Here is a 12,709-nt window from a genome sequence, read left to right as displayed (position 1 = left end):
CCTCGAGACGGCGGTCGCTTGTGACAACGCCAGCCTTTCCCTTAGAAAGAAGTCCAAGGAAGCATTCGGCGTATTCCTAGCCGACCTTGATGCCAGAGTAGAGGAAAAGCCGAGGCCGGAACCAGAAGGGGACCTGGAGAAGTTTACAATCGGTGACGAAGGGGAAAAGTTCACATTCGTTAACAAGAACCTCCCACATGAGCTGAAGGAGCCTTTGATTGAAATGATAAGGGCCAACAGGGACTTGTTCGCCTGGACACCAGCCGACATGCCGGGCATAGATCCAAAAGTCATCTCACATCATCTAGCCGTCAAGCCGGAAGCACGCCCAGTGGCTCAACGGAGGAGAAAGATGTCGGCGGAAAGAGCAGAGGAGGTAGCCAAGCAAACGGCCGGCCTCCTAGAAGCAGGCTTCATACGGGAAGTGGACTACTCGACGTGGCTCTCAAATGTGGTATTGGTGAAAAAACACAATGGCAGGTGGAGAATGTGCGTGGACTACTCTGACCTTAACAAAGCATGCCCCCAAAGATTGCTTCCCCCTCCCCAACATAGATGCACTCGTCGACGCCGCGGCGGGATACCGGTACCTGAGTTTCATGGACGCCTACTCCGGTTACAATCAGATACCGATGCACCGTCCAGACGAAGACAAAACGGCGTTCATAACGCCAGGAGGAACTTTTTGCTACAAGGTAATGCCATTCGGCTTGAAAAATGCGGGGGCAACATATCAAAGGCTGATGAACAGGATATTCCACGACCTCATAGGGAAAACAGTTGAAGTTTACGTGGACGACATCCTGGCAAAGACAACACGACCTGACGACCTCTTGAACGACCTGGCAAATGTATTTGCATCCCTCCGTCAACACGGTATGAGGCTAAACCCCCTCAAGTGCGCCTTCGCCATGGAAGCCGGCAAGTTCCTGGGATTTATGATAACTCAGAGAGGGGTAGAAGCTAACCCGGAGAAGTGCCAGGCAATACTCCAGATGAAGAGCCCGGGCTGTATCAAGGACGTCCAGAGGTTGGCAGGACGGTTGACCTCACTTTCCCGGTTTCTCGGAGCTTCGGCGACAAAGGCCCTGCCATTTTTTAACCTCATGAAGAAAGGGATGGCGTTTGAGTGGACACCCGCATGCGAAGAAGCCTTTCAACACTTCAAGGAAATCCTGGCGGCACCCCCCGTTCTCGGGAAGCCAAGGGACGGGGAACCACTATACCTATACCTCGCTATAACAAGCGAAGCCCTGGCCGCAGTACTGGTACGGGAGGACGGGAAAGCCCAACAGCCAGTCTACTTCATAAGCAGGGCCCTGCAAGGAGCGGAATTAAGATATAGCAAGTTGGAAAAGCTAGCCTTAGCACTCCTAACTTCCTCGAGAAGGCTAAAACAGTACTTCCAAAGCCACCAAGTTGTCGTCAGAACGGACCAAGGGATCCGGCAAGTCCTCCAAAAACCCGATCTAGCGGGAAGAATGATGACTTGGTCCATCGAACTCTCCCAATACGACATACGATACGAGCCCCGGCAAGCCATCAAGGCGCAAGCCATGGCGGATTTTTTAGTTGAAGTAACGGGAGACCCAAGCGAAGACATAGGTACACGGTGGAAGCTCCATGTGGACGGAGCCTCCAACCAGACCTTTGGAGGTGCCGGGATCATCCTGGAAAGCCCGATTGGGGTGGTATACGAACAGTCGATTAGATTCGAGTTTCCCATCTCGAACAACCAAGCAGAATACGAAGCCCTCATAGGAGGCTTAACCCTAGCGGCAGAAGTCGGCGCAAGAAGGCTGGAAATATGTAGCGATTCCCAAGTCGTCACTTCCCAAGTAAACGGCAGCTACCAAGCCAAAGACCCCCTGCTACTGAAGTACTTGGAAAAGGTTAAAAGCTTGAGCCAAAAGTTCGAAGAGGTCACGGTCCATCACGTACCCAGAGAAAGGAACACACGGGCAGACCTTCTATCGAAGTTGGCCAGCACAAAGCCAGGGGAGGGGAACCGGTCTCTCATCCAAGGCATGACAAGAGAACCAGCAATTGCACTGCACATGACAACCCTAAGTTCTTCATGGCTAGACCCCATCACCAACTTCCTGGAACACGGCCAAGTCCCTGGTGATGAAAAGGATGCGGCGAAATTAAGAAGAGAAGCGGCCAAATACGCCGTCATCCAAGGACAACTGTTCAGGAAAGGGCTCAGCCAACCGCTACTGAAGTGCCTACGCCCCGACCAAACGGACTACGTCCTCAAGGAAGTCCACGAGGGCTGCTGTGGACACCACATCGGGGGCAAAGCCCTAGCAAGGAAATTAATCCAAGCTGGGTACTACTGGCCGTCAATGATGACAGATTCCAAAGAGTTTGTCAAAAAATGCGTAAAGTGCCAACAGAACGCCAACTTTGCCAAGGCACCGGCCTCCGAGTTAAGCTTGCTAACGGCCTCACGGCCATTCGCTCAGTGGGGAGTCGACCTCTTAGGGCCCTTCCCGGTCGGCCCTGGGCAGGTCAAGTATCTCATAGTAGCAATTGATTACTATACCAAGTGGATAGAAGCTGAGCCACTAGCTAGCATATCCTCGGCCAATTGCAGAAAATTCATGTGGAGACAGGTGATAACACGGTTCGGGATACCGGAAGTCGTCATCTCGGACAACGGCACACAGTTTACTGACAAGAAGTTCACGGAATTTCTCAGCGGCCTGGGTGTAAGGCAAAGGTTCTCTTCGGTAGAACACCCTCAGACGAACGGACAAGTAGAGTCCGCCAACAAGGTTATCCTTTCAGGGCTGAAAAAGAGGTTGGACAATAAAAAGGGTGCTTGGGCCGATGAACTAGCAGCGGTTCTCTGGTCCTACCGAACGACCGAACAGTCGTCTACTAAAGAAACTCCTTTCCGACTAACGTACGGTGTGGACGCGGTAATACCCGTGGAGATCGGGGAACCAAGCCCGCGGTTGCTCCTAAAGGGAGTGGAGGAAACCGTAGAAAAGGACCTAATAGATGAAGCCAGGGAAATGGCCCATTTGACAGAAACGGCGCTTAAACAAAGAGTGGCTCTGCGCTACAACACCAAAGTACTCAAGAGGGAATTCGAGCCAAACGATCTCGTCCTGAGACGAAATGATATCGGCCTGCCGACCCCTGGAGAAGGCAAGCTAGCGGCCAACTGGGAAGGCCCATATAGAATCAAGAAAGTGATGGGAAAAGGAGCATTCAAGCTAGAAAGACTTGACGGCAAGGAAGTCCCGAGAACATGGAATGCGGACAACCTAAGAAGATTCTACTCCTAGATGAAGGCCCGACAAACCGACCAGGCTAGCTAAGTAGTCAATTCGCAAATTTATCTTTTGAACTTCTCATAGCGACTTACGAGTCCTTTATACAATTACCGAATAAGATATACTTGTGCAAATTTTCTCTCCTATTTTGTCACTTAATTTTCCAGATAAATCACCGCGTCCAACGACGACGCGCGTCCCCGGGACTGATCACCCCGGGAACCCGTCAAACGACTACGCAAAAGGCCATGGGCCATTGACATAAGTGACGACAATAAACCAAAAACGGTTAAAAGAAACGGAAATACAACCAAACGAATGAGGAGAAATTCATCACGACAACATGAGTAAACGATTAAAAACGGTCGTTAGTCACAAACCAAGATAAAACGGCTAAACGTCAAATTGTTCGCAAGCCAAAAACGGCCGAAACTAAAATAGTCTACAAGTCAAAACAAAACGGCTAAAACTATAAAAAGAGGACTTATTTCTTGGGGACATCGACAACCTTGCCATCCTGAATAACCTTGCGGACACCAATCGCCGACGTGTCGAATTCGGGGGCAACAATTTTAATTTGAGCTTTGAGGGCGTCCTCGATAGCCAGGATCGCACCCTTGCCCTGTTTGACGACGTCCTTATACTTCGCCTTCCATGTCGACAATTCGGCCTCCACGGCCCGCTTCTCTTCCTCAACTTCGGCCACACGCTTTTGCGCCGCGCCGACTTGACCTTCCAGAGCCATTTCACGCTCGACCAAGCGTTCAATCGTCGCGTCCGACTCTTTCTGTTTCTTCTCGGCAGCTGTTACCTTTTGTTCGGCGGCGGTAGCTTTCTGCTCGGCAGTGGTGGCTTTCTTCTCGGCAGCATCCAACTTTTCCGAAGATTGAGTCAACTGCTCCCGGAGAGTTTCAACTTCACTTTTTAACTCATTATTGGCCTTCCCACTAGCTTCCAACCTCCTGCGGAGGGATTCCATCCCGGACAGCTCAAACTCAGCCTTCCGGGCTATCACAGCACCCCGCAGAAGTGTTCGGTACATCCACCTCGCCTGCCCGGCAAGGGAAGACTCGTGGAAGTACTCCTCAGTACCAGGAATCAGTTGGGTATCTATGAAGTTGCTCGCATCAAAGTTCCTCTGCATGACAGTGAGGACTCCCTCGGGACTAGAAGACGTCTTCCTCTTCCTTTTAGGGTTGGGGACCACCTCCACGTCATCATCGACCTTAGGGGCAGACGTCGAACCCCCTTGGCCTACCACTTCGCGAAAAGGAGAGGCATGAACCGTTTTCTCGACCTCAACCTGGGCAGCCTGGGCCGAGGTCCCGGTTCCCCCAACCACGACCTCCTGTTCTGAAGTAGTTTTGTCCTCTGGGGGAATTGTAGACGTCTCACCAGCAGATTTGTCATTATCCTCTTCATCATCACCACCGCCAAGAAAGGTTTGAAACAAGTCGGGAAGACCCGTCACCGATGCAGACATATCCACTGCAGGAAAACAAAGAAGGTCGGTTAATCGTCACACAATGTCAATAAAAGGAAAAAAGATAGAGGGAAAAGTAAAAAGCTTCTCACAAATATAATTACGGCCGGACTCCCGGTCACCCATGAGGAGGTGGGGATTTACTGGGTTCTTCCCAAAAACTGCCAACAGCACCTCGGCAATCTGCCTATCCTCTGCCGACATGCCTCTATAAGTCACCTTAATAAAACTATTGGCCCCTGCCCCGAAACTCCAATAAGTCGGGATGAGCCGTACCCCCTCCAAAGACAACCAAAAGGGGTGACGACCTTTGGCAGGGCGGACCTTAAAATACTTGTCCTTAAACCCATGATAAGAATCTTCAAACAAACCAAAAATCTTCCGACCCTGGGCAGACCGGAAGGACATGAACCCTTTTTTGTGTTTCCCCTCCTTGGAAGGGTTTGTGAGGGTAAAGAAGAAGAGGAAAACATCCACGGACACCGGCAGTTCGAGATATTCACAGACCATCTCGAAACAGCGGATTGAGGCCCAACTGTTCGGATGCAACTGCGACGGTGACACGGAAATTCGGTTTAAGAGCCCCATCTGAAAGGCTGAAAACGGAATACGAACTCCGACTTGAGTGAACATGGCTTTGTAGAACCAAATCCAGTCGGCGACCTGGCGGGTGTGGAAGTTGATTTCGTACAATCGCTCGTGAGGAGCCGGGACGAAAACGTCGTAATTGGCCTCCTCGTCAGTCCCACCACACAAGTACCCGGCTTGTCGGAACTCGGTGAGCTCCTCCTCGCCCATTTGATTGGGTGAATCCCTTATATCGGAAACGACCCAAGCATATTGATCGTACGCCGCGGGGTTAACGGAAGCCCAGGAAACCGTGCGAGCCATACCTACATGGGGGGACCATCCAGTCAGTCTAAGAGATCGGTTGCTCAGACCGAATACAAACACTACCCCCACGACTCCCCGACCAAGGCCAATCACGACTAAGATGGCAAAAAGAACAAGAAAAAACCTACCCTGGAATGGTACTCCCCCCCTAACACGTCTACTCGCAACTAAAAGGCTACACAGTAACATCAAAAAACCAAATAACAAGCATACAAGGATAATGCATAAAAAGGGGAATGATTCGAAAATTACCTAAGTTGATGAAAAGAGGATGAAGTTGCGAGTCTGGAAAAATGCAAGAAGGACGAACAGAGGCACCACAGCAACACCTTGAAATCTTGTAGCAGAGAGGAAGAAAGGGGAGTGTGAAAAAGTATAGAAGCATCGAAACCGGTCGTTTAAAAACCGCTTCCCCAAAGCGCGAAAACACTTGGGGGCAGAATAGTCTCTTCAAACGGGGTTTTTTCACCCCATTATGAGCATTCAATGCTCGGCGCAGGAAACGAAGCGATGAAACGGTTGCTTGAGCAACCAAGGGACACGCGCGTTGGGGGCATACCCTTCCCACGAGCGGCCGGCCAGACGAGATGCGAGACGACACGCCATTGGTAGCTCCCACGACTACCATTGGCGCGTGGGGGCACTGTTACGGCCCGGTCCAAAATCTGCACGGGTCGACCCGACCCAAGCAATACCCGACCCGGACACGCGCCCTCCAACCGACCCGGACACGCGTCCTGTACGGTTCACACACGGCTGCAGGACAGCGTCCTTGGAAATATGGGCCTGTCCCATGAGGGGCCCACTACTGACATGTATATAAAGGGAAAATTGGCTCTTCCCACGAGGTACGTCACATCTTTTCAACCCTTTACTCTGCTCGCCTGCACATTGCTAACTTGAGCGTCGGAGTGTCTTTGCAGGTGGCACCCCCCTCATCATTTCTCCAAGACAAGTGCTCGGCTACTCGACTACCCGTAAGCAGTGCGACCCAAGGCAAGGCGTCCTCACCCCTGCATCCGTCCACCCGATCTGTTCGGAACCGGACCAGCGAACAAAATCTAATCATCCAAATGCTTTAATTAGAGACATTTATAATTGGAGGACTAGAAATTGGGAGTTATTTTTTGTATGGAAAAAGTTTGGAACCAAAGTTAGGAACCAAAATCAACCAAATCTTCTATTTTTAATTTTATTTAATGAGATGAACAAAATTTAATTGCTATCTTTTCACGCACTTATTTTTTTATTACAATATTTATTCTATATGAAAACATTAACTACATATATTAAATAGCATATTATAATTTATAAGCACATACGTTTAATATTTTATATTCTTATTAAATGAATACACATAATTCATATTTATAGTATTTAATTTATATTATAATAATAAAGCATATTTTTTATTTATTATGTAACATCTATATATATACACATAATTTTTATAATTAATATATTTTTACAATTAATATTATTCAATTTTAAACTATATTTTATTATGTATTTCAAATTATTTTACATATATACTAATAAATCATGATTCAAAATATTTTAATATTTTATTTTTGAAGACATTATACATTTAAATCAACTTATAATTTTTTAAATCACTGTCTTTGATAATTTAAAAATTTATTTCATGTTTTTCAAAGTGAAAATTATTTATTTTAATTCACATATATTTCTAAATTTTACTATAATTAGTTTTAAAAAAAATGTCAAATACCTAAATTAATTTATTCAATTGACAAATTTATTCATAACATCCACAAGTTCATACACGTAACATTCATAATTAAGTAAGATACACATAACATCCAAAATTTTATATTAATAATATCCATAATTTTATATTTATAACATTCATAATTTCATACATATAATATTTATAATTAACAATTTTTTATAATTAATATTACTAAATTTTAAACTATGTGTCTTGTTATATATTTCAAATTATCTTTACATGTAGACCAAAGGGTCATAATTTTAATATTTTTTATTTACTATTCATATGTATACTTATTTATTAATTTTAATATGATAAGTTAATAATTATTTTTAAATTTTTTATTTTTTAATTTTTATTTATATTTTATTTTTTATTTTTTTATTTTATAATAGCCTATATGTAAAATATGAGTTGTATACCAGAAGTTGTTAAATTCTTTAATTTAACATCCATATTTTTATACGTATAATATTTATAATTTTATATATATAATATTTATAATCAATAAATTGGTGCTAATTTATTATTATTTATTATTTTATTTTGCAGGTCATGAACTAACAATTTTGGATATTTTTAATTTTCAATAAATAAAAATTGATCAAATTTAAAATATTTTATTTTTTATAAAATGTGTTGAGGTGATTTGAATTTTTTTTAAATTAAAAATATAAGAATTTGAAATTTTTATTTGAAAAAAAAAATTATACAATTATAAATACATGTAGTAATAATGAAGGAGAAATTTTCGTAATCTGATTCACATTAAATTTGGAATTAGCTTTTAGTATAATTAAATAAGGAAAGATAATTAATTATAAAAAAAATTAATTGCGTCAATCAAATTAGGAGAGTAATTCACACTTTCTTATAAACACAAATACTATTAATCATATATCTTTATTTATTATCTATAATATTTTGATTACGTAGCATTGCCCTTTTTGTATATATCTATAGAAAAAGTAACAAAAACGTAAATTATCTTGCACAAAAAAATTTAGAATTAGAATATGATTTCTATTTTTGGGATAATTCTCCTAAAGACATAGTTAACATTTTAGCTGATAATGAACAAGAGGTCTTGTCCCGACTAGTTTGTATTTAAGTTTTTTTTTTTTTCGAATTTGAGCCCTTACCACAAAAAACAAAATGTTACTTGTAGAGTATGTTAAACTGTTAAATTAATACTCAAAGTGGTTTTTAAATTTATAGTCGAACTTTTATGTCATCTCTAAACTTAAAATTATCTCAAATTTATCTCTCAATTTAATAAGAGTTGTCCTGAATTACTTTTCAATAATAAAATAATGATGTAATTGGACGGAAGCCATGTTAAAAGTCACGTTAAACTAATAAAACGTCGTTATTTTATTTTTGGCGCTCAAATAAAACATAAACGACATCGTTTGTGGTATTTTGAGAAATTTTAACATATTAGAGTTAAAATTCCTTAAAATACCCTAAAAGACATGGTTATGTTCTATTTGATCGTCAAAAATAAAACAGCGACGTTTTACTGGTGGCTTCCAGCGTGGCCTCCATCTTACTGCATCATTATTTTGTCATCAAAAAATATCTCAGACATGATCGTTGTTAAATTAAAAAACAAATTTAGAACAATTTTAAGTTTAAAAATAACATTGAAATTCGACTATAAATTTAGGGACATTTTAAATATTAACTCTTATCCGTTTGATGAAATTAATTTGGGAGTAGTAAACATGAAAAAAAGTTTGGAAAATAGATTAAGAAAATCTAGTCCAGGACCAAAAATAGAAAATCTTCCTCAGATATTTAATATACAATATCTGAACTTTTAATCATGAGAAATATTTGAAAAATAAAGAGTAAATGTCTTTTTTGGTCTTTAGTCATTTACCTAATGGACATTGCGCCCTCTAACAATTCTATAAACATAAATCGGTCTTTATCCACTTTCGTATTTGTTCAATCCAGTCCCTGAGACCGGTTGACAGCATGTCAATGCTGACATGTCAAGTAACTATGTCTACGTAATTTTGTATCCTTTGTAATAGGGACAAATCGCCCCTAAACCCCTCAACAATTTCCCTCCTCTTCTCCCTCTTTTTCATTGTCTTTCTCAACTCCAAAACCCTAACCCCAACACCCCCCAAAATCATCAAAATCACCGTATTAATTTCTCCTCATCCTCATTATAATCATTATCGTCATCAATAATATTATTATCAGAATCTAAAAATTCAAAAACGAAAAACATAATCACACTAAAGAAGTAATCGCTTGGGAAAAAAAATTCATTTATTTTTTGAAAAAATTACCAGAAAAATAAAGATTAAAAAAAAGAAAAATTTGAGTGTTAAAATAAATAAAACTCATGATGTTGTTGTAGTGGTGGTGGTAGTGGTGAGTGAGAAAGAAAAATGAGAAAGTAAAAAAAAATGCATAAAGAGGGAAAAGAGAGGAGAGGAGGGAGAGAAAGTTTAGGAAAATATAAATTTTTTATTAATCATCATGCATAAAGGATGGTGATGATATTGTTAATGACGATGATTGTGAGTGTGGTGATGGTGGCGAAAAGAGAGGATTGGAGAGAAAGAGAGGAGTGTAAGTGAGGTAGCTGTGGAGAAGAAGAAAGAGTTACGGAGGAGGGAGATGATTGAAGAGATAATTGAAGAGTTCAGAGGTGATTTGTCCTTATTATTAAAGAGACGTACCTGATATGTCAGCATTAACCTATTGTTAACTATTTTTAAAGACTAGATTGAACAAATACGAAAGTGGATAGAACCGATTATGTTTTTATAGTTGTTAAGGGACGTAATCTTCAACGAATAAATAGTGAAGGATTGAAAAAAAGTTTTACTCAAAAATAAATTAAACTTTTTTTCTGAACAAAAAAAATTCAATAAGATTTAGTTTATAAAAGGAATAAAAATTAGTTAATAAACTTTTAGATGCATAACTTTAAATTTTGAAATTTTTTTTTTAAAAATTCAAATACACTTTATATAAAAACTAAGAATTAAATAATTTAATATATTTAATTAAATTATTATTTAATAATTTTTAACTGTTAATTTTGTAAATAGCATCCGAAATTTTACCTTATTTTTCGTTAAGTGATTTTTGTTATTTTCCTGATATAGTTTGAAACTTTGAATAATTGGATTAACACTTTACAATATTCACCGAATAGAAAATTCAAGTCAGATACAACTAGTATTTCAGCTGGAGACTTTTTATTTGAATAATAATTACCACCTAAATAGCCGTCTCCCATGCTTTAATAAAGTAAACATGAAAGAAACTCAACTAAAAAATTCTCTTAGAAAATTCTTATTTATATTTGTGATTTTGCTACATAAATCTCTATCTTGAACTGCACATTATGATTTATCTGTACAATATACACGAATTATCTGTCTACATGCGATCACTTTAATTATGCACACAACAGCAGACAGCCATCCCCACACCCACACCACTATAACAAAAGAAATTAAAGAAAAAAACCAAAAAATATTTTTTAAAAAAGAAAAAGGAAAAAGCCACCTTTGGAGTGAAAGAAAAAAGACCGTTGGTTGTCATCTTACCGTTGCAAAAGCAAAACTGGTGAGTGGGACCGGACTGGTTTGACCGGGTTCAAGAAACGGGTTAGTGTTAAACCGGGTGGAATCGGCGGCGGTCTTGGAAGCCACCACCACCGTGAGCCACTTGCCTTCAATTTCCCCTTTGATCTTCAACCCTCTCTCCTTCGTTTCTCTAACCAAATCCCAGAAGCCACCGTTCCTCCCTTTATTAACGAACAGCATCACAAGCTTCTCCTTACACTCCTCCATCCTCTTCACATACCCAACCAACTCACTCACTTCACCAACATCCAAATTCTCCATTCTACCTTCCATCTCCTCCAACCTCATCACTATCTCTCTCTGAACGCTTCTGTAATCTTCCCCTACAAGCTTCACCACTTCATAAACCAGCTCCTTCTTCTGAAGCTGCAATGACTCTGGAACCTTACCTAGCTGTTCCAAGAACGCTACCAGAGCTTCTATCTTGTACAGTAAATCCGCGTTTGAAGTTCCAAGAGTCAAAGAGTTTGTTTCTTGGATGGTGTTAGAAGAAGAAGATGATGAATATCGGAGATAATAGCCTAGGATTCTTGAAACGGTTAGGCTTTGTTCTATGACGCCGGCGTACCAACGAACCCAATCACTGAGTTGGAGCGATTCCAAGTCCGAGTCGTCGCGGAAGGTTGAGAGGTTAAGGAAGTTGTGGCCGCCGTAGGAAGGGTAATAGGCGAGCTGGTCTTTGAGGGTGAAGGGTCCCTTGACGACGACGTTGTGGAGGGTGAAGAGACACTTGAGTGCCACGGTGGCACTGCCGGTGCGGTGGAGGCGGTCCATCAGGGCATCGATGCAGACACGGGGGAGGAGGTGGGAGGTGTTGTTGGATGATGCGACGGCAAGAACGGCGGCGATTCGATCCTCGGAGGGAGGCCCGGTGAGAGCGTGGGTAGTGGCGCGGAGGACGCGGACTCGGACGGAGGACACGTGGCGCTTGATGGAGAGGGTGGCGACTATAACAGAGGCTTTGTCTTTGATATTGTAAGCCAAATTCCTGAGCTTATTTTTGTGTTGGGCCATCGCGGGAAGAATGAGGAGGGAAATAATAATGTAGAGACAGCTACGACAATATAAAGGGTTTTGCTCAAGGTGCGGAATTAAAGGATAATTATTATAATAATCACAAGAAATTAAATTGGATTAAAGGTATATAATTGTGTTTGATGTGGCTACACTTTCCTAGTCCCTGCTTTCGTGTGTTGTTAACGCGGCCAAGGAACCTACATTTTATTATACCTGAAATTGATGGATAATGGATTGTGGATTATATATAGTAGTTTTGGACGGCAGTCGGCAGAGATCCAATGATCGTGACACATATGGTAAGAGTGTAATGTTTCAGATTTTTAATTTTTTTTTTTTTTTTGGTAACTTCAGATTTTTAATTTAATTTTAATGATCTCCCGTTCCAATTTTTTTTTTCCACTAAACAGTCGGATTCGTTCCTAAAATATTATATGTTCTCTAAATTAATTTTTAAAATATTTTTTTAATTAGAATCGTTCTTTAAAATTTTAAGTTAATGATGTTAGTTTTTTTTATCATTTTTATTATTGATAACATCAGAATTTATTGATATAATATGTTAAATAATATTACAATACAAATCTGATAATTTTAATTAATTATTAATATAATAAATTTATGAAATTAAATTAAATCAATTTTAAATTAAAAAAATAATGTCTTAAAATTC

The 12,709-nt window shown here is 40.8% G+C and overlaps 1 protein-coding gene across 1 annotated transcript; it reads right to left on the bottom strand.

Annotated features, from left to right (window-relative positions):
* Nucleotides 1-10,700: 10,700 nt before the first annotated feature.
* Nucleotides 10,701-12,252, bottom strand: LOC112706208 (putative clathrin assembly protein At4g40080). The gene has a single exon (XM_025757385.3). It carries the CDS (start codon nucleotides 12,031-12,033, stop codon nucleotides 10,972-10,974), a length of 1,062 nt encoding a protein of 353 aa, XP_025613170.1. The 5' UTR covers nucleotides 12,034-12,252; the 3' UTR covers nucleotides 10,701-10,971.
* Between the last annotated feature and the right edge of the window lie 457 nt (nucleotides 12,253-12,709).

Source organism: Arachis hypogaea, chromosome 8 (assembly GCF_003086295.3).
Source record: "Arachis hypogaea cultivar Tifrunner chromosome 8, arahy.Tifrunner.gnm2.J5K5, whole genome shotgun sequence".
In the NCBI taxonomy this organism is placed as follows: domain Eukaryota; kingdom Viridiplantae; phylum Streptophyta; class Magnoliopsida; order Fabales; family Fabaceae; genus Arachis; species Arachis hypogaea.
This window is presented reverse-complemented; position numbering and strand designations above follow the sequence as displayed.

What these genes read in the sequence shown, in the direction of transcription:
- LOC112706208 (XM_025757385.3), bottom strand. Translation starts at nt 12,033, where the DNA reads ATGGCCCAACACAAAAATAAGCTCAGGAATTTGGCTTACAATATCAAA.